This window comes from Lepidochelys kempii, chromosome 25, assembly GCF_965140285.1.
Source record: "Lepidochelys kempii isolate rLepKem1 chromosome 25, rLepKem1.hap1, whole genome shotgun sequence".
In the NCBI taxonomy this organism is placed as follows: Eukaryota; Metazoa; Chordata; order Testudines; family Cheloniidae; genus Lepidochelys; species Lepidochelys kempii.
The window spans coordinates 10,094,986-10,117,814 of NC_136404.1; the positions used below are offsets into that span (position 1 = coordinate 10,094,986).

At 46.4% G+C, this 22,829-nt stretch overlaps 1 protein-coding gene across 1 annotated transcript in view; it reads left to right on the forward strand.

Moving 5' to 3' along the window:
* Positions 1 to 10,117: 10,117 nt before the first annotated feature.
* The window catches only part of ACER1 (alkaline ceramidase 1), a 36,998-nt gene continuing 24,286 nt past the window's right edge, over positions 10,118 to 22,829 (forward strand). The window contains exons 1-2 of the mRNA XM_073324222.1: positions 10,118 to 10,208; positions 15,547 to 15,652. Of these exons, the coding sequence (XP_073180323.1) occupies positions 15,560 to 15,652 (93 nt within the window). The 5' untranslated portion in view covers positions 10,118 to 10,208; positions 15,547 to 15,559. The remainder of the gene's footprint in view (positions 10,209 to 15,546; positions 15,653 to 22,829) is intronic.

Below are 22,829 nucleotides of genomic sequence, written 5' to 3' on the forward strand. Positions count from 1 at the left end.
AGGTTCACCTCCTAGGTGATCTCATAACCAAAACCTTTATATAGTGATATGCTATTAATTATTAATTATTAATTATTATTATTTATTATTTATATTGTGGTAGATCCTATGAGCCCTAGTCTTAGACCAGGACTCCATTGTGCTAGGCGCTGCACAAACAACATGATGGTCCCTGCCACAAAGAGCTTACAGTCAGTGTTGCCAACTCTAGCAACTTAATTGCAAGTCTCACAATTTTTGGCATTTTTCCAAAAAGCCCCAGCTCCTGGAGGCATGTGATTAGGTGAGAATGTCAGCTTTCACTAAAATATATATATTTCTATATATATATATATCACTGAGTTCCTCTGATGGTTGCAAAGAAAAGCTTGAAAATATGACCTGGGTGCACCCTAATGACTCAAGAAAGCAAAAAGCAAATAAAGAAAACCCAAAATTGATTAGCTAAATTGATTGGACCCTAACTCATGCTATTATAATGCTTGGGGTTGGCAAAACACATAGCTGCATAGACTTTAAGGCCTAGTTTGCTGGTCCTTCTGGGTCAGTGTCCTCCCTTCCTTTATCAGAGACACTGAAGACCAGATTTCAACTGGTGTGAGTGGGCCTAGTTCCATTGCGTTAAGAGACAGCTGAGATTCTAGCCCTGAGCTCTTTGCAATGAAAGCCTTTCCTAGGCTCCATTGTAACTGCAGAGATGTGCTGGGACCAGTAAGGGGAGCCATTTCCAAGCAATGTAAAGGGACATTACCTTGCAGTAAAACTCCATTCAATCTTCTCCTCGATAGAAGGACAGAGCCTGGGATCAAAGACACTGGTGTTCCTGGAATAGATCCTGCCAAAAAGGCAGGAGGGATGCAAGATGTTGGAAGGGGTCAAGGATTTCAAAGGCAGCTTGGTGCCTTGGGCTCCTTACAGAAGTTAATGCCCTTATGAAAAGAGAACTCAGAGAGCTGGTGTAGTCAGTGATTTCTTAGGGTATGTGTACACTTCTACATCGATGGTAGGGGGTTTTCCATAGATGTAGTTAATCCATCTCTCAGGATTTAACCACACAGGGACACTCGGGAAAATTAATTAAAATTAACTAAAACTGTGAATTTACAGTGTGTTAGTTGAATACCATTAAATGCCTGTGTAGACACTCTCACCAGGTCTACACTGCAGACTTATATCAGTATAACCACATCGCTCAGGGATGTGAGAGATCCACATCCCTGAGCGATGTAGTTACACCAACCAACCCCCTGGTGTAGACAGCGCTAGTTTAGTTTAAATTCACTTCCAAAGTGAATTAATTTGGTTTAGTTTCATTCACTCTGGAAGTCAATTCACTTTGGAATTCAGTGTAGGTTCTGGCTCAGGCTGCAACCCAAGCTCAGGGGCCCTCCTATCTCACAGGGTCTAGAGCCTGGGCTCCAGCCCAAGCCTGAATGTTGACACCGCAATGAAACAGCCCCTTAGCCCAAGCCAGCTGGCACTGGTCAGCCACATGTTCTTAATTGCAGTGTAGACGTACTTTTGAGCTGGACTCTGCACAGGTGGAAGCAGGCAAAGCTCACCTGAAGTCAGTGTAGCTTCGCGCATCGTGGGATGATTTTAGCCCTTAAAATTCAGCCCGTGAAACCTGCAGAATTAAAACCACTGATCTCTAGTTGGTTTAATTATTTAAAGGGTGTTTTAGTCCCGTCCTCCCAGAAGATGGGGGAAAGGGGAACCCATTTGAGGAATGGAGAGTAGTTATAATAAAAATTAAAGTGAATTCAGTGCTGGTGAAAAGTGCCAGGTAGAGTGATAGATATTCAATAAATTAGACACATTCAGGACCACATTTTCAAAAGGGCTTTCCAGCTCTCCTGGACATCTGTTTTTTAGTGACAGACTGAGAGCTGCCCAGCACTTTGGAAAACATGATCCATAGATGGCAGGGGCAGTGGAACTAGGGGTACTGGGGGTGCAGCAGCACCCCCTGGCTTGAAGTGGTTTCCATCATATGCAGGGTTTACAGTTTTGGGCCATGGCCCTTAGCACCCCCACTATACAAACTGTTCCAGCACCACAGGATGTGAGGTTCTCTGTTCATGGAAAGTGGCACAGTAAGTTTCCCACTGCTACAGTGCCTTACCCCTGATCTGGAGAGACCAGCTCTGCTGAAGAAAGATGAGTTTGCTCTTCATGGATCATCCTTTCCTTCCTCTCTCTATAAAGGCTGCCAACAGTGGGGCCAGCAGGTGCCAGCTGGCATGAGGACAAGGGGGTAGTTTTGTCATGTGGACAGCTTGGGTAAGACCACTGACATGACACACACACAGCCTTCAAAGGGAGACAGTCTTTGATTGCTACCAACCTGGACTGAATGCAAATGGGTGGCCTAGCAGTGAAAGGAACCTCAGCTGTCATCAGCTGCCCCTCAGCCCTTTAGACCACGAGTGAAAATAATTTGGTGGCAATCACTCACTTGCCACCAGGCAACTCTGTGATGCTTCTCCACCCTGGCTAATAGTGAGGGCACGGCAGTGACAGAAACCTGGGTGCTAATTCTGGCTCTGCCACTGTCCTCCTGTGTCAGTTTGGGAAGTCATTTCCCCACTCTTTGCCTGTTCAGACTGTCAGCTCTTCTCAGCAGATCTAACACAAAAAAAGCCCCAAATTTCGTTATTACTGCGCAATAACAAATAACTGTAATAACAATGGCTCTGAGGATGAATCTCATTGTGCCACCAGACCACTCTATTGATAGTCAGGGTGACATTATAACGGCTTATTGTATTTTACCTGGTGGCTCCCAGACCCCCTCTCCCTCAGCTTTGTCCTCACAGGTCACCTGGTGAAAGATGGAGCAGGAGGCAAGGCAGAGTGGTAGAAGTCTTGGGGGAGGGAATCTCTCCTGAGTGTGAATGTTCCCTCCCTTCCTTCAAAACCTTAGGTGATTTTCACACCCTGCCCACCACCTAGATTATTCCCAGACAACGCCTGATGGCATGTTTGGGAGATCAGATGCCTGGTTGTTTTCTGGACTCTGCCACTCACTAGCTATGAGAATCTGGGCAAACCACTTAATCTCTCTGTCCTTTAATTTCTCCTCCAGTCAAAGGGGGCATTCACACCTTCCCAGCTTTACAAAGAGCTTTGGGAGTGTCAGCTGAAAGGTGTTATGCAAGTCCAAAATGTTATAAAGTTTTTACAATTAAGACCTAAAGCTGCAGGCTCAGACTAAGTGAAAATCCCCCAGGGATTTGCCCATATGTTTACATGTAATATCTGCAGCTCAGAAGGGAAGACAAATCATTAGCCATTTCAAATCTACGTATAAACTTGGGACTTGATTTTATTGAAGGGTGTCTTTCCACTCTTTGGCTTGTCTATTTAGTCAGCTTTCCAAGGCAGTAATTGTCTTCCACTATGTGTACGTACAGAACTGTGAGGTCTTGATCATGACTGGGGTTTCCAGGTGCTTCTGTAATATGATTTCTTCCTTCTGAACCAGATGGTTCATATTTTTAACGATAAATAGGATGCTTCCATTCTTCTAGAGAGAGACAGATTTTTCTGCTTGGCAGCCCATATTCGCATCCAGCAGAGCCTCATGGGATACAGAAGTGGAAGTATCCATGAGTAGATATTTTTCCACCAAAATGCTATTTTGGCAGCAACAACAACAAAAACTCGCAGGATTTGGCAACACCAAAACATTTTGCAAATTCATATGGACTTTGCCAAATTGTTTCAGTTGGGGGGGACGGACTTTGAAAAAAAGTCTGAAAGAAATGAAGCTTTTTGATTTTTTTAAATTCAAAACAGCTTTTTGTTTCACAATTTTGATGAATTACAAAATCATTTAAAAGCATGAAAAAATAATCAAAATCAAATGTTTTGTCTGATCCAAAATTATTTTTTTAACTTTTTGATTCACCAAAAAGTTTGAAAAGTTGCATTTTTGGTTTGACCCAAAATTAATTTTTTTTTTGTCCAATTTTTTTTGGAATTGCCAGCTGACTGAAAAATCCACTCTTTGCCCAAATTTATCTGTGGTGCCTACTTTGTTGTACGAGGCTTGTACCCAACTACAAATGCCCAGTGCTACAGATGACACAGCAGTGTGAGACCCTGTCCAAAGCCATGTCTTTGGTGTGATCACACCAGGTTGGTGCTTTAATTAGGACTTTAATAAACCGGATAATTATCTACTTAATTCGAGCATCTGAATTTAAATCTCTCTTTAGTTGAATGCTCCATGGATTTAAGACACAGGATACATCAGACTGTATTAGGTTACTGGTTTAACTGTATTAGGTTACTGGTTTAACTGGTATAGTACCTTGCCTACAAGAGTGGCTAATAAAGTGCTGACCTATTGTACAATAATGCTGTATGTAGCTGGAACGGTGGGAAAATTCTCAGAGACCCCCTACAGCAATCAAGTGATTGTCAGCCTAGTTTGAGATCTGATAAATTGTAATGTGGCTTGCATAACCACAGATACAATGATGTTGTAAATGAGTTCCAGGCATTCAAGTTATAAAAGCCACACCTTGCACTGAGTGTGATCTGTCTTGTCTCCTTTGCCTCCACTTTTGTCTTTGCATGGTCTGGGGCATGGACCTTTCGCTGGACCACAGATATTTACAGTCCTATAAAAGGAATAATAATGGGCCAAGTTGTGTAAAACAGGCTCGTAAGATGGTGATACGGTTGCTTTTCTCAGCTTTGGAAAGGGCTTCAAGATCTGTTTATTAATTGTTATTATTATTTCTACTAGGGCCATAGTGTGGTAGGTGGCTTCCAGAGGAGAAGGCCTGGTCCCTGCTCCACAGAGCTCATGAATAAAGAGCATTATATACTGTAAGTGCTAAGTATTATAAAATGCAATGTAACAACACTACAGGGTCATATCACCTGCACATGGGTGCCAGGTTTGTATAATTTTTGGTGGTGCCCAGAACGGATCCAAGTCCCACCCCCCACACCTACCTAATAAGCCGATATATATCCTTATCCCTGTCCACCAGCCCTCCAGCTGTGACCAGGAGCAGGGCCACGTCTCCAGGAGGGGGGACCAGGATAGGGTAAGGGGGCCGAGCCCCAGGCCGAAGCCAGGACCCTAGCAGGGCCAGCAGCAGAGTCCTGAGCATCAGCCAGGACCCCGCGTAAAACATGGGGGTGCTGCAGCAGTCCCTGCATCCCTAGTTCCCGCACCTATGAAAATAAGTTTAAGCGGGCCCTTCAAGTTGATGCTCAGTGGACAATTGTGAACAGAGGTATTGGTCACATCAAAATGTATGTAAAATATAGGCCCAAACATTGGTGGAGCCCTGCTCACGTTCCTAAATATTGGTGGAGCACGGCATCGTGGGCCCATATAACTCACCGCCTATGCGTGACCGGCTGCAACTGAGCAGGGGGGCCTTCAGCAGCTGAAAGCAGAAGCTGCTCCTCGTTGAACTAAAGCAGCATGCCCAGAAGGGAGGAATAAATAGTAAACCACTATATGGGACCTATCCGTTTGGGATGTGGGGGGGGGGGGGGCGGGGGACGCAGAAAGAGACACACTGTGATACTCATCAGGGTCAACTCAGGATTTCATGGCCTGGAACTTTCCTTGCTAATGCAGTCTACATAGCTGGACACACTCTGTCTCTGTTATTTAAGGTTGGGTAGGGGGAAAGCTATTTTTTGGGCAAGGACTGACAAGTGATTCCTTTGGTTTGAATCCAGAGTGCCCCTTTCCCTTCAGGGGGAAAAACTTGTTCAATCCGCTGGCTCATGGAACCTGCTGGGTTCCTTTCCCCCAGATCAAAACAAAACAATACAATAACGTCCCACACACACAGTCACACCCCTCTGCCTTGGAGGGGTGGAAGAAGAAAACAGACTTTGTTATTCCAGCTTTACACATATCATGACTGTGTGCAATGCTTAGATACTGCAGTGAGAGCTGATGCATAGAAACCTAAGAGAGGCAGTCAGCAAAGAGGCAGTGTGGTCTAGTGGCCAGAGTACTGGAGTGGGGTCAGAGACCTAGGGTCTATTCTTAGCTCTGCTAGGGACCTGCTTTGATCCGACTTTCATCCTACCTCCGTTTCCCTCTCCCACCCTGTCTATATAACGCATAAGTTTTTCTCAACAGGAACTGTTTGGACAGTGCCTAACACAATGGAACCCCAATCCCAGTTAAGGCTTAAAGGTGCTACATTATAAATAATCACAAGCAATGGCTCAGAAGAAGAATACCACTGTGCAGAGAGAACATCTCCTGACAAGTAGGGCTGCTATTACCACAGCTTGTTGTTGTCTTTGACACGTTGGCTCCAGACACACTCGTCTCCTCCAACTTTGCCCACCTACTTGCCATGGTAGGCAGCAAGGCGTAGAATGGCGGTAGTCACGGGGAAAGAATCTCTCCTGAGCCCTGTGTGTGACATGCCCTCCCGTCATTCAAAATCGTAGGTAATTTCTGCATCAAGCCTATAACTTTCGTTCAAGCCATAGCATGTCATTTAGCAAGACATCCAGTCTTGACTTAAAGATCTCAAGTGACGGAGAGTCTACAACATCCCTCAGAAGTTGGTCCAGTGGTTAATCACTCACTGTTAAAAATTTTGCATCCGATTTCTCTTTGGAATTTGTGGTGCAGCTTGTGCTGTGTGTAGATGCTGAAAGGGAACTATACCGTATGCACCAGATCTTCCAAAACAGCTTCACTCCCATTAGGCACCAAAATAAGTGGCCCGATTTTCAAGCCAGCTCAGCACATGTGGTGACAATTTGTCTACAAGTATCACAATGGGAGCAGCTTGGAAAAATCTGGCCCCACTTGTCTTGGGAAATGCAAGAAAGGATGTGGAACGGGATGAGAACCTTAACCCTAGCCCCAAGTCCCGTACTCATAGGAACCCTAACCCTAGGGCGGGAAGCCATACCCATAGGAGTATTATATCTCGTCTCCCTAATCAGGTAAACTCAAGCTGTGATAATCCAGAGACTAGTCTACCCACATGTGTCAAACTGGAGAAACAATTCCCTTGACAGAGGTGCTCTATTAATAGAAACAATAAGGCAACTGTATGTGAAAAGCCGGCTTTATACTGCCAGTCCTTGGAGATGTTTTAGAGTAACAGTGTCTGAATTTAGATCTTCAGAGGGAGGCTTTGCTTTCTGATCTTGAGTCTTTGGAAGAGGGACACATACCCCACTAAAGAATGTGGTGCTGTCTAAGGAGGGGGGTAGCTTGGATCTTTGGAAGAAAGGGTTTGGCTTCCTATGGGGAGTGTGAAATATCATCCTGCATCTCCTGCCAATCAATGGTAAGAAGTTGTGCTGGGAACAGGCAAAGACACGGCCCCCGACAAGTTGTTCTCTTTTATTCTAGGATTAAGTGCAACAGAAGAACCTTCTGCTTTTCCTCCCCTTCTGAGCCACCTGACTTCTTCCTACCCTGAACTCCCCTACCTTCAGACAAGACCACACACATGGCCTTGTGGGCTCTGCTGAAATCAGCTTTCAGATTAGTCTAGCCCCTCTCCAGCAAGAATCCTCTCTTTGGCCCAGCCCAGTGCGCCTTCCCTCTGGACCAAAGGTTATTTCGATGGGGGAGAGGACATGTGATGGCTGCTGTCTTGGCTATCGCAATTTAAACAGGGAGCTCCAGAGCTAAAAGCATGAGCTGCTGTAGCTTGAGCTAAAGAGTCCAAGCTTCGGAGCACATAGTCGTAGCAGACTTGCATCCTCTGCAGATCAGGCACAGAGGACCCAGAGGACTCTGAGTTACTACAGTGAATTCTTTCCCAGCCATCTGGCTAGTGGGTCTTGCCCACCTGCTCAGAGCCTAAATGATTGCCATATTTGGGGTCGGGAAGGAATTTTCCCCCAGGTCAGATCGGCAGAAACCGTGGGGGGGTTTGATTTTCCCCTGCAGCATGGGGCACGGGTCACGTGCTGGAGTGGGTGGGTGAGGTTCTGTGGCTTGCGATGTGCACAGAATAGATCACAGAATAGATCACAATGGGCCCTTCCTGTATCGATGGCTCCATAGATGTTAACTTATAAATGTCCAGTCCTTCTCTGACTCCTGCTAAACACTTGGCCTCAGCGAGATCTTATGGCAGGGAGTTCCACAAGTCAACAGTATGCGGTGAAAAAGTATTTCCTTTTATCAGTTACCAATTTGCCACCTTTTGAATTCATTGAATGTCTCCTTCCTCTTACAGCAGCAGAAAAGGGGAAGAGATGTTCCCGCTCTACTCGCTCCATGCCATTCATTACAGTGCGTTCTTTTATCATGACACCTGGAGCTGATTCTGCTCCAGGTTCAAACCCCCTTATTTTGCAGTGGTGCCCATCACCCCAGGCGGGACTGGGGCCTCATTGTGCTGGGCACTGTACAAACACAGATGAAGAGACAGTCCTGGCCCCAATGAGCTACCTCTGCTCACCTACTTGCTTCCTTGTGTAACACACTGGTGAGTGCATAGGGTCCCATCTCTGGCCATCGGAGATATTTGCTACTAGCAGTCACAGATGGGCCACATGGCATTGTAAGCAATCTCATCACACCATCCTCTCCATGGTATTTGACTCGATTTAAGATCTATTTTATTCATAGGGAGGTGCTCTGATGGAGGAGCTGCATGGAAAGTTGCACATACCCATGAGATGGTTTTGGGAGGAAATTATTATAAAGAGAGTTATCTTATGACAAAAATGCCACCTTCCGAAAGATCCCCGACCTCTTTACTCAAGGATCTACATTTAAACAGAAAGACAAATTAATTTCCTTTTTATTGTTAATGTGCAGTACAAAATCTTGATGCTATTAGAAAAATGTGATTTCTCCTCCTGTGGACTAAATATGGACTGTGCTTGTAAAGGAAAAGCTTTCAAACCAAGTCTGTACACAAGAGAAGCACCAAAAAGAGGAAAGGTATTGAGAAATTTGCTTACCCTTTTTAGCATACTCAGAGGAGGAGGAGGGCTCCCCAGCCAGCAAACCACAATCCTTAGCCAGGTTCTTTGAACAAGTAATGTATGATGTGTAACTTTGCCTTAACAAGAAGTTTGCCGGGTTTTATGTTTGGAGCGGACTATGCGCCATTTTCAAACCTCATGATGATTGTTGATCACTTATTTTTGGAAAAGGATGGGATAACAAGAACATTCAGAGTGATAACAGTAAATAATAAATAAATAAACAAACAGGAAGTTTATAAAGGGATCTAAACCCATCTGCTTCAGAGCATGAGCCAGACCCTAAAAACCGGGGTCAGGAGGAAACAGGCAGGTTATCCCACACTTGCCTACTGCAGGGGATCTTTAATCTTCCCTGGAAGTAGCTAGGGACAGAACACTACACTAGATGGATCCTGCTCTCATCCAGTCTGGTAATTTCTGTGATGCTAAACTGGCAGTTCTACATAACTACAATATTGACTTTTGGGGAAGCTTTCATTTATCACTTTTTTTTTTTGTGACATTTAAAATCAAAATTGCTTTTAGTTGAAAGCACTCTCAAAAATGTTATGTTTACCCAACCCCGAGTTCTTTTCTTCTTCTTTCTTTTTTAGTAAGTGGGGAAAAAGCAGTTGATCAAAAAAATCACATTTTTTCTTTTGCAAACACAATATCTGGTAGTCACAAACAAAATTTTAAAAAATTGAACAATGGATTCTATTTCAAACTGCAAAATGGAAACAACTTCAAAGTTTTGGGTTTTGTTTTGGTGAAAAGAGTCATTTTTTTAAAAAAAAGCAGCTGTACCAGCAAATCCGAATAGGACAGCCTCTATCATATCCATGGAAAATAAAAGATTGTAATGTCTGTGTGCATATGTATGCAGGCACAGAGGTTTTGAAATGGTTTCTGATTACAGCTGCATCTACTTTTCCAGCTCACGTTCTCCATCCCTCCCCACAACCTTCCGGCTTAGAGATTTAAACCCTCCAGCCAACCTGTTCTCTTTGGCAAGCACATTGGAAGGTCTGGACAGAGGGTGCTGCCTTCTCCTCTAGTGGCATATCCCAGAGATGGAGCAATAGTGAGTTCATGCTTCCTGGCTGCTGCTCTCGATGACCTCACATAGTGGGTGCTCCTTTAGAACCAGAGGGGCAGGGCAGGTTGTAAGTGACTCCAGCGTTACCAGAAGCACCTTGAGGCTCTCGATGTCTGGCTGCTCGGTGTGACAGCAGGTTTGGGTCGTGTGAGGGGAAATACAGGTAAGCTAGACCCATCTAAGAAGCAAACAGCAGGTGAGCAAGCTACCTAGAGCTTCATTCAGTAGTGTTGCTTAGATTTTCTTTTCCCTTTCACTTTGTTTTATTTTAAGGATTTCTTCACCTGGACTTTCTGTACTTCCCTCATGCTAATAGTTGACAAAGGCTTAGTTTGCTGGGAGATGGATTATCTACACTGTGGGCCTGATTCTCTCTTACCCTGCAGCTGGTGCAGTCATTTACACCACTGCAAAAGTGAGCGCAAACTGCTGCCAGATCAGGAAGGAATTAGTTTACATCCACTTTGCTTTGGCCTGAACGACCACACAAAATGCAGGGCCATGGAGAATGAGACCCACTAATAACTTTAATCTGCTCCTCCAATGTTTGGTTTTATTTCCAGAGTTGCATTCCCACTCTCACTGAGGAACAGCATGAGTTTAATTAAGGTAGAGGTATCTTAAACATAGTCTGCTAACCTGGAGCGAAATAAGGGACAGATGTTTATTCACAGCCCAGTTTGTCTGCTATTACGGTACAATAGATGAAGTGAGAAGTTGTTTGTTTTAATATTACATTCCTATTTTCTCTCCCTTTGAATTTTCCCATGGAGATGCAAATAAATCAAATTCAGGTCTCACTTACACTAGTATGAATCTGAGAAACTGCATGTACTCAGTGAAGTTACTCTGGATTTCACTGGTGTTAGTGGCAGCAGAATTTGGGTCCCTAATTTCAAGGAACATGATCAAGATACAAATTGTACTATTCCCACCCCTCCCTCCCCCCCCGAAACATTCCCTTCACTCTTAGATTATTAAACCTGAAAAAGGCAAAAAGAAAGCAATCAAACGTAATGCCTGCTGGGTGTTTAGAAGATTTAAAGCACGATGTCAATGCCAAGTTTTATTATTCCACATTTTAGACTTTTCAGAGCTAAGGAAGTGTAACTAGAAGCGTTAGTTTCTGTTATGTATCTAGTCAGTTTCAGCCTGGGAGCCTAATGTAAATCTATGGAATTGGCGTTTCCAGTGATTACTGTAGGAGAAGATTTAACTCCTGAAAAACATTTACATAGCACATCTATGAGGGAATTCTGTTTGCACTGGCTGGAGCTTTCAATGGCACCTAAGGCGCCCAACTCATTGATTTTCTGTGGATATTGGGTACCTGCCTCTCAGCCATTAGGTTCTGGGTGCCATTTTCACACGTGCCTATGTGACTTAGGAGCAACGACTAAGGTTTTAAAAATTGACTAGTCATTTTGGGCTATCCCACGCTCTGAAAAATCAGGCCCCTTTATGGCATCTATAGTTGCATTCCCAAAAACCAGTCACTCCTAGATGCTGGAATGAGTGGGTGTTGCCACAACTCCTGGCTTGAAGGAGTAATAACAACTCAAACACATGGTCTCCACCTTCAGCATCTTCTCTATAAAAATTGTTCCCACACCACTGCAGTCACTTTTGAGCATCTTGACCAAAAGTCTCACGCGAGGGAATGGACCAGGTGCTCCTAACACTCAGGCGCTTCTGAAAATCCCATGCTTTGTAACTAATGTTTTACAAAACTCAGAGTGCTGTGTTTAAACTACCCTTTAGGATGCCTTAAAAACAAACAAAATCATAGAATCATAGAATCACAGGGTTGGAAGGGACCTCAGGAGGTCATCTAGTCCAACCCCTGCTCAAAGCAGGACCAAGCCCCAACTAAATCATCCCAGCCAGGGCTTTATCAAGCCGGACCTTAAAAACCTCTAAGGATGGAGATTCCACCACCTCCCTAGGGAACCCATTCCAGGGCTTCACCACTCCCCTAGTGAAAAAGTTTTTCCTAATATCCAACCTAAACCTCCCCCACTGTAACTTGAGACCATTACTCCTTGTTCTGTCATCTGCTACCCCTGAGAACAGTCTAGATCCATCCTCTTTGAAACCCCCTTTCAGGTAGTTGAAAGCAGCTATCAAATCCCCCCTCATTCTTCTCTTCTGTAGACTAAACAATCCCAGTTCCCTCAGCCTTTCCTCATAAGGCATGTGTTCCAGTCCCCTAATCATTTTTGTTGCCCTCCACTGGACTCCAAAACAAGCCAGATTGGACCAGTTCCAAGGAAATCTAAGCAGTTGGATGCACAGAATTTCTAACCTGCCAAAGTCTAAATGTGTCCCTGCATCTCAACTTCTAAGCTGTGAGACAAACAAACAAAAAACACAGAATTGCTTTTAAAAATGAGCAGGAGAGGACTATGAAAGTGATGATGCCCATCTTGGGAGTAGGAGATCCTTTGGCTTTTTGGAAGAGCGGGATAAAAGGGGGTGAATTTTCCACCACCTCCTTTTTCAAAACACAGCATCTGCAGTCATCAGGCTAGTTTGGGGATGCTAGACCTATGAATGGTCAGGTGAAAATCCCTCCTAGATGGTTGAGAGCACAATGTTACTGCCAGGGAAGGTATTTTCCTCAAGATGTGCACTAAGGCAGAGATTCACCCCTGCATAGAGCTGCAGCATGATGCCTCTGTTCCACATAACCAGGACTTAAGTGATGCATTGATCTTCTGCTAGAGGCCTGCGCAGGGGTGAATTTCACCCTTAGTGATGACCCTGATCCCCACTTCAAACTGACCTAGAGCAGTTTGTAGCTTTGCTTAGTAATTGACTGATTTACAAGGATAAACCCAATGAGCAGAACTCATGCAACCCTGAAAAGTAACTAACTCTGCATTTTTCTCCAAACAAGACGCTCCTCTGTCTAACAGCAAAAATGATGTGAACTTGGAAGGGAGAAGGAGCGGAACAATTATGGGGTTGAAACAAGAACAAGTTGAAAATTACTTAGACAAGTTAGATGTCTTCAAGTTACCAGGGCCTGGTGAAATACATCCTCGAATACTCAAGGAGCTGACTGAGGAGATATCTGAGCCATTAGCGATTATCTTTTAAAAGTCATGGAAGACGGGAGAGAATCCAGTGGACAGGAAAAGGGCAAATCTAGTGCCCATCTATAAAAAGGGGAATAAGGACAATCCGGGGAATTACAGACCAGGCATCTTAACTTCTGTACCTGGAAAGATAATGGAGCAAATAATCAATTTGCAAACACGTAGAAGACAATAAGGTGATAAGTAACAGTCAGCATGGATTTGTCAAGAACAAATCTTGTCAAACCAACCTGATAGCTTTCTTTGACAGGGTAACAAGCCTTGTGGATGGGGGAAAGTGGTAGATGTGGTATAACTTGACTTTAGTAAGGCTTCTGATACTGTTTCGCATGACCTTCTCATAAACAAACTAGGGAAATACAGGCTAGATTGTGCTACTATAAGGTGGGTGTATAACTGGTTGGAAAACCATTCTCAGAGAGTAGTTATCAGTGGTTCACAGTCTGGCTGGAAGGGCATAACGAGTGGGGTCCCGCAGGGATTGATTCTGGGTCTGGTTCTGTTCAATATCTTCATCAATGATTTAGATAATGGCACAGAGAGTACACTCAAAAAGTTTGCGGATGATACCAAGCTGGGAGGGGTTGCAAGTACTTTGGAGGATAGGATTAAAATACAAAATGATCTGGACAAATAGGAGAAATGGTCTGAAAGAAACAGGATGAAATTCAAATAAGGAAAATACAAAGTTCTCTACTCAGGAAGGAACAATCAGTTGCACACATAAAAATGGGAAATGACGGCCTAAGAAGGAGTACTGTGGAAAGAGATCTGGGGGTCATAGTAGATCACAGGCTAAATATGAGTATAACACTGTTGCAAAAAAAGCAAATGTCATTGTGGGGTGTATTAGCAGGAGCGTTATAAGTAAGACACGAGAAGTAATTCTTCCGCTCTACTGCATGCTGATAAGGCCTCAACTGGAGTACTGTGTCCACTTCTGTGCACCACATTTCAGGAAAGATGCGGATAAATTGGAGAAAATCTAGAGAAAAGCAACAAAAACGATGAAAGGTCTAGAAAACATGACCTATGAGGGAAGATTGAAAAAAATGGGTTTGTTTAGTCTAGAGAAGAGAAGACTGAGGGGGGACATAACAGTTTTCACGTGCTTAAAAAGTTGTTACAAGGAAGAGGGAGAAAACTTGTTCTCCTTAACCTCTCAGGATAGGGCAAGAAGCAATGGGCTTAAATTGCTGCAAGGGCGGTTTAGGTCGGACACTAGGGAAAACTTCCTGACAGGGTGGTTAAGCACTGGAATAAATTGTGTTGTAGGGGGTTGTGGAATCTCCATCATTGGAGATTTTAACGAGCTGGTTAGACAGACACCTGTCAGGGATGGTCTAAATAATACTTAGTCCTGCCATGCGGGCAGGGGACTGGACCTTTCGAGGTCCCTTCCAGTCCTATGATTCTATGTCTGGTGAGAGAGATGACCAGTGATGCTGGCAGCTGTTTTAGTGCTTATATCTGGGGAGTTTCTAGAATGCCATGCAGCTCCTGAGCTGCAAGGGACAAGGAAGACACATTCTGCAATTTGATGCACGTCGGGAAGAGAAGGAGACTTAAGCCAGGTCTACACTAAACAGTGAGGTTGACTCAGCTACATCTCTCAGGGGTGGAAAAACCAGGAGGAATGCCTGCTCAGCTCCATAGAAACCAGAGACGGGGCCCAGCCACACCCCAGCTCTGCTGAACGTAAATTACACACCTAAAGGGGCCGAACGACTGAAAAACACCTTGACAATTTCAAACCTTTTCTGAAGCAGGAGTAATCTGGCCTCTGGGACACTTAACCATGGCGGTTTTTCACTGGTTGCCAAATTTGGGGTCAGGAAGGAACTTCCCCACAGCCTTGGTGTTTTCCTATCTTTCTTTAGGCTGAGGTGTGTCTGGCTCACATGATCAATTTCCCATAACTGCAACTGGGGAGCAGGGGATGGTAGTGAAGGGGAGAAAAGGGGCCTCGCCTTTTCTCTCCTCTCTGCTGTAATTAGAGATGGGGCTCAAGCCATAAAGTCTGGATCCAGATTTCAAACCCCATCCCCCAAGGGTGGGGGAGTTTGGATCCAGGATTTTGGCTTGCAGCATAAGGAGCACGTCCATTTGCAGATTTTGGATCTGGCCCTGCCCTTGGTTTGAATTAAAAAACAAGCAGGCAGGTGAATGGACCTGGGTTTATCTCTAGTTTAACCCAGTGGCACACCCTAGTTTTACAAGCAGCGTGACTGCCAAGGGCTTGGATGTTGGTTTTTTGCTCAAACTGGCTGATGTAGTGTGTGCTCGTGAATAGAGATACAGGAGGGCAGCCAGGCAGAGCAGGTTTCACCTCTTCCCTAGTGGTGTGCAGTGCACTCTTCCTCTCCGGGAACAACCTAACCAGCTTCTCTCCCTTGGCAGAGGGAGCCCCAAAATGCCGAGCATATTCACCTACCTCACCTCCGAAGTCGACTGGTGCGAAGGCAACTTTGAGCACTCTGAGGTCATCGCGGAGTATTACAACACGGTGAGTGTGAGCAGCCAGGGGGGCAAGGACTCACTGTGGACTGCTGTGCTGTGACTGTGAAACTCACACACATCCCTGGGGCAGCTGAAAACAGCAATTGTGGGGCAAATGCTGTGTATAATCGAGGGAAGAGGCAAGCGGAGATGGGAGAGGCCAGGCAGGTCTGAGAAGTGGGCTTGTGCTTTGTCTGTCTCCAGGCACCCCTCTGCTTTGAATATCAGTGTTTTGGGAGAGTGGGGATGGAAAGAAGGTGCTAAACGCCAGGTAAATCATGGGATATTTATTGCTGATGAAAGTGAGGTTCTGACAGCGTCAGCTGGAGTTGGGGATCCTGGAGGTGGGTACGGTGCAGGGTTCCCACTCTGAGAGCTCTGCGAAAATCCTGCTTTTCAGTCCGGCAGTTCTTCTGCCAATTGCTGTATACACCACAGCCAGATTCATGTAATACAGAGAAAAATACAGGAGGGGCTGAAAGGCACCGCAAGCCAGCTTCTGAACCCACGACTCCAGAAAATGGAATGTTAATGCATTAACAAACCACATCCCCACCGCACTTAAGAACGCAGTCACTGCCAGGCTAGATCAGAGAAGAGGGCCCATCTAATCCAGGGTCCTCTGCCTGACAGTGGCCGGGACCAGCTTTTTCAGGGGAAGGTGCTGCAGTAGGCAGTTAAGGCATAACCTGCCCTGGGAATGTTTCCTCCTACCCCCATCCCCAATAGTTAGGAACTGGCTTAAACCCTGAAGCTTGTGGATTTGTATCCCTCCCCAGGCTCTTGTTTAATAACTGTTCTAATTCTGGACGTTCCCATCATCCATGGAGATGGTTCTTCCTTTTGTGATACCTCCCAGGTTTAACAATTCCCTTAACACAGTACTGCAGCTTCCCCCTACCAACCCACCACCAGCGCCTGCATGGCAGAGTGGATCTTCTAGTCGATCGCGGAACCCATGCAATTCACGCAGTTCTCTATGGGTACAGCTACGCTGCAGCTGGGAGCGAGCCTCCCAGCCCTGGCAGACAGACGGGCGCTAGGTCCGCGCAAGCTGGTGGTGGCTCAGGCTAGCCAGCTGCATCTAAACCTGTCTGATCCCCTGGGTCCCAGCTCGGGTGGCTAGCCACTGCCCATCCCACAATGTCCACACTGCGTTTTAGCCCACTAACATGAGCCTGTCTATCCAGGCTGGGAGGCACAATGCCAGCTGCAGAGTAGACATTACCCTGGAGTCCCCCCAGACAAATTCCCCCTTAGTGCAAGTGAACACACATCCTACAGATTTCATAGAATCATAGAATCTCAGGGTTGGAAGGGACCTCAGGAGGTCATCTGGTCCAACCCCCTGCTCAAAGCAGGACCAATCCCCAATTTTTGCTCCAGATCCCTAAATGGCCCCCTCAAGGATTGAACTCACAACCCTGGGTTTAAAGAGGTATTGCACCTGCTTACACCAGAGCTGAGTTTGGTCCAGATAGACCACCCCCGTGGTATACATTACCCTGGTCTTACACAACCCAGCAAATGTCATCATCCGTGCAAGTCGCCCTACATTGCCACTGGCACCCACGGTCTGACTGACTAAGGCCTACGCTGCATTTAACTTGCCCGGCAAATGGCGGTGCATCGCTGCTGAGTGGGCCTATATCAGACGGGGGAATAGCAAGCAAGGATGCTAACATTTTTTACACTTGGTTTACTCAAGTCAAACACTTAGGCCAGCATTCTCAAATGGGACTAGCAGTTCTCAGTGCCCCAAAGATACCCTACAGTGGCCTGGTATCAGAAAGCGGTGAGCAATCCACACTCTGAAAACGAAGCTCTGTCTCAAACTCACAAAAATCATGAATCTTGGCCCTATGGTTTTTAGCACCTAAATAAGTTCAAAGGAAAAAATGTCACGAGATGTAGGAGCAGAGTCCCGTTTTCAAAAGAGACTTGGGCTCTTCAGGCCAGATTGTTAAAGATACTAACGCACCTAAAGATGCAGATCAGCCCCAATGGGATTCTCAAAAGGACCTAAGGCCCCGACCCTCAAAGGCATTTAGGAGGAAATCAATGGGAGTTAGATGCTGAAATACCTCTGAGACGGTGGGCGCAAATCACTTTTGAAAAGGAGACTTAGGCATTGGAATGCTGAGCCCAGCAATGACTGTAAAAATCCGGGACTGAAGCTCTTAAATCCTATATGTGCGTCTGAAAATGTCACCTTAAGTGTCTAAATATGGGGTTAGGTGCTTAACTTTCAAATCTGGATGCCTAAAGTTCTGACCTAACCAGGTTTGTCTTATTTCATTCCCACTAGCCAGGCCTCACACACGAGCTTGTCTCTCATAGGATGGAGAACGAGATAAAAGTATTTTTATACCCAGGTGCCCAACTTGTGAGACCAAGAACGAAAATAGATTTTGCAGACAGCATGAACCTTACAGGATTTGTTTTGGTGATTAAGTGGCTAGTTGTGTCCCTTCAGTTTGAACACAGAGCAACTGCGCAGAGAGAGAGAGAGATTTTTCTGGTCCTTGGGGGCACCTGATCTCACTCCAGTTGTACACTTATTATGCTCAGAACTTCCAATGAAATCAAGGGACAATAGGAGCCTAAATACTGTGTGGATCTGGGCCTTACTTCTTTGACTGCAGTGGGATCGCACCCCATGAAGGTAATTTTGATCCACACTCAGGCTCAGCTCCCGATTCAAGAAAGCCTCCCTTAAGTGGATGTTGAAGCATGTACTTAAGTCCCAGGGGATGGAAGCAGGTCCTTGGGACTGAAGCATGTTCTGAAGTGCTGTCCTGACTGGGGGGTGGACTTAAGAACATCCATAAGTGCTCTCCTCAATAGGGCTCTTGCCTTCAGGTGTAAGGGCCTGATCCTGCAAGGTGCTGAGCAACCACAGCTATTCTATTACAGTCAGTGGGAGTTAAGAGTACTCAACACCCCTCAGAGCAGGTCCTCAGCAAGAGAAAAATCAGGACCATCGTCCTGTGATCATCGTACAACAGCTGCGACATGCCCGGAAGGAGAACTCTAATAACAAAGGGCAGGCACACCTGCTCACTTAAAGGGGCAGTATAAAAGGGTGCTTTATAGGGTTGCCAGGCATCTGGTTTTCAAACGGGAAGGGACCCTGGTGGCTCCGATCAGCACTGGCTCTGCTCAGCTCCCCGGAAGCGGCCAGCGTGTCTGGTCCCTAGGCGCAGGGGCAATCAGGGAAGTTCCGCATGCTGCCCCGATCCCCAGCGCTGGATCCGCAGCCCCTGACCTCTTCTGGGAGCAGTGCAGAGCCAGGGCAGGCAGGGAGCCTGCCTTAGCCCTGCTGCACTGCTGACCAGGAGCAACCTGAGGTAAGCACCGCCTGGCCAGAGCCCGCACCCCAACCCCTTGCCCCAGGTCAGAATCCCCTCCAGCACCTTAACTTCCTCCCAGACCCCGCATCCCCACTGGTACCCCAACCCCCTGCCCCAGGTCAGAACCCCCACCCGCACCCTAACTCCCTCCCAGACCCTGCACCCTGAACCCCCTACCCTAGGTCAGAATGTCCTCCTGCACCCTAACTCCCTCCCAGACCCCGCACCTCCTCCTGCACCCCAACCCCCTGCCCCAGCCCTGAGCCCCCTCCAACACCCAAACTCCCTCCTGGAAACCGCCCCTGCACTCCAAATCCCTCAGCCCCAGCCCGGAGCACCTTCATGCACCCCAAACCCCTCATCCCCAGCCCCACCCCAGAGCCCAACCCCAGCCAGAGTCTGCACCCCCTCCCGCACTCAACCCTCTGCCCCAGCCAGGAGCCCCCTCCTGCACCCTGAACCCCTCATTTATGGCCCCACCCCAGAGCCTGCACCCCCAGCCGGAGACCTCACCCCCTCCCACACCCCAACCTGCTGCCCCAGCCCAGTGAAAGTGAGTGAGGGTGGGGGAGAGCAAGAGACGGAGGGAGGCAGGCTGGAGTGAGTTGGGGCAGGGCCTTGGAGAAGGGGCGGAGCCTCAGGGAAGGCAGGGCAGGGCCAGCATGTTCAGTTTTGTGCAATTAGAAAGTTGGCAACCCTAGTCTTCTGTGCCAGTCAGCTCTTAACCAAGCAGCCCTTCTCCTCGCCAGCTCAGCCTTCTTCAGCTCTCTCTAATCAGCAGGCGAACCCCATCTTCCACACTCAAGGTCCCTCAGGGTCTCCTACAGGGCCCTTCGGCTGACTCTAAACAGCTTCTTCTAGCAGCATCTTTCTCTTCCTTTCCCTTTATGAGGCCCAGATGCTTTCCCTTAAACCAGGTAATTACTCAGAGGTGCACTGGACCCCCCCCCCCACAAAAAATGACCCGTCACCCTTTGGCAGGCAGAAACAATCCTCACCGCACCTTCCAGTTGCTTTCAGCAGTTTACCAGCATTAGCTTATTAGTCTTTTCCAGGTGCAGCTTTATCTAGCAACTCTCTGCCCCAGTCCCTACCAGACACGAAGGGCTGGGTTGGCACCTAGCAATGTGCACTGAGGATGGGGCCCCAGGAGCAGAGTCAGCTGCTCCCGGCTTGCTCCATGGGGGAAGTCAGCTATCCCAGCTCTTCTTGTGGCACAGCTGACTTCCTCCTCTGTGCTGGCCAGTGCGTTGGGGTTGGGGTTAGATTCAGGGCTCGATCCACTCTTCCTCTATCTGCAAGGGAGCTGACAGTAGCAGCCCCACGGTGGTGGTTCTCCCAGTTGCACTTTGACCTGTAACGGTGAACGGCCCCCGCAGGGGAGAGTAGAGTAGTATCTTATACACCCAACTCCCCTGAGCAGATATGTCAGCCAGCTCACAAGTGCGCCTTAGATAAGATGTTTGACAGCACTGGCTGGGGATCAGATGAGACATTGATCGGCACCTTTGTCCTTCCTCTCCTCCCACCTTTCCCCCTCAGTCTGTTTATACCCCTTACTGGTAGGGCCAAGTTGTAGGCAGATCGTTTCCTCTTTGAGGCAGACCCTCAGCTGGATCGAACTATGATAATTTGCATGAAAATCTGCCCCTTTTGTTTTCACTGTGAGGTGCACAATACAGCAGTGGGTGCTTTCAAATGAATAAATAATACGACGCGTTCTGTATGCATCGGCACTTTATACAAATCTTTTGGGCTTTATCTCTCATGCATGGCCTGGGGCCAGATCCTTGTCTGAATATTTATCAGTGTTGACTTCAGTGGAGCTATGCCCAATTAGTTACACCAGCTGAGGATATGGCCCTCCCTATCGGCGGCTGCAGCTGCAGCATTAAATCAGCAGAACTTTCAATGAAGGCTCCTTCTCAAAACGATCCTGGGTGGCATCTAAAAAGTTATATTCTTACCATCTGCTGTGGTTTGCTGCTACGGAATAACTTCATGCAAGACTGTGTTGTTCCATCCCATGTCTTAGATCAAGTCCTTTTTAAAACGTTATATAAAAATTAGATACAAAAGATAAGGCTACATATAAATTAAATCGACAGTTAAATATGTAATCAATGAATTATAGTTGATGATTGCACTGTAATTCAGTAGCAGAAGTGTAATAATTCATAGTAGCTAAGTGAAAATTCTCCAGCCATTGCTGCCCTATTATTATTTATTATTAGTTATATCTTGTAGCGCCTTGGAGCCCCAACCACGGACCCATAACCCCATTGTGCTAGGCGATGTACAGACACAAAGCTAACAAGCTGCCCCAAACAGCTTGCAGTCTGTACCAGACAAGAGGAACCCGGTGGATACAGACAGATGGAAGAGCGCAAGGAAATAGTGAGCTTAGAGACAGATATTGTTAGGGTGCTAACAATCCCTTGTATATTTCCCTTCACTTCCATCTCAACACCTTTTTGCATGTGTCCCCTTGTGCCTCCTTGGCTCTGGTTCTCATGGAGCCCATCATCTTCCTTCACGCACCTCGTGATCCATGAAACCTAGGAGCACAAGTTTCTCCTCGGGCGTTAACAGAAACGGAACCAGCAAGCTACATAAGGTACAGCGTTCGATCAATTGCATCCTATCCCCATTCCAGCAGTATCAACCCCATCTTTGCTGGAAAGACTTTAGGCTCAGAGAGATCCAGGTCTGGGCCGCACAGTTCTTCTGATACAACTAAAGTGGTGATTCACTGGAGACAAACTGCCAGTTTTCAAGCAGCTTTAATGGGCTCATAAACAGGGAAGCTAGATAAGGAAGCAGGTTTGTCATTTGACTTCATTCATTGTAATAGGACTCTAATGTCCACCTGCACAGGAGCCTAATGGGGTGTTGGAATTTACCACTCTCAGTAACTTCCCTCTCAGGCTTCCACAGGCCAGCTTGAAGGTTTTGGATCTTTTCCTGCTGATCTGGGCCCAAGTCATGTTGTTGGTCAGGGCTGGAGAGATATTGGCCAGATCCTAACTCAATGGGAGTTAGGTGCATAAATACCTATGGGAATCTGGGCCATTGAGAGAATAGAGGGTCAGCAGAGAACTCCCCGTACTCAAAGAAGAAAAACCATGTAAATCTGAAAGGGAAATCACTCAGAGTGGTATATTCCAACACCGCTGTGGTGTAGCTCTCCTTAGGTGAATGGGCTCCTTAGTACAAACGGTTACACCATCAGCATCTAGGAGGAACTTCAAGGATTCTCCCTGACACTGTCAAGCCCTGGGTAGCCTGTCTCCTCTGAGCCTTGGATAATATTCTCCCCTTGTCCCACCAACATACTACCAGTGATAACTAGGATCTAACTTGGTAACTCTACATCCAAGTCATATATAGAGAGGGAAGTTGGAGTATTTTATGGTTTTATCCTTCAAGCAGCTTGCGACGTTACATTACTTTATTTATTAAAATCCAGAACTTGAACACTCAAGAACAAAAAACAGAGAGAGAGAAAGCAAACTGCTCCTCAGACAGAGAGGCAGAAGTCATCCCACCTTGTTCTAGGCTGACTCTTTGCAGACAGATTGCTGAAATCTAGACTGCACACCTCTTTACAGAGCCCTCTGGCCTGCAAGCAGGACCAGGAAACCCTGAGAATGTAAAGTGGTAGCATATAATTTTAACACAGTTTTCAATACATCACAGTAACTAGCTTGGGTACTTCCAGGACTTGTCCCACTGGGGAAAAGCAAAACTCCTAATTTTCCCTAGGGCTAGTTTGCTTTGTCCTTTGTTCAGGTTTGGGTTTGATTCTCCATTACCCTGCACCTGGTGCTG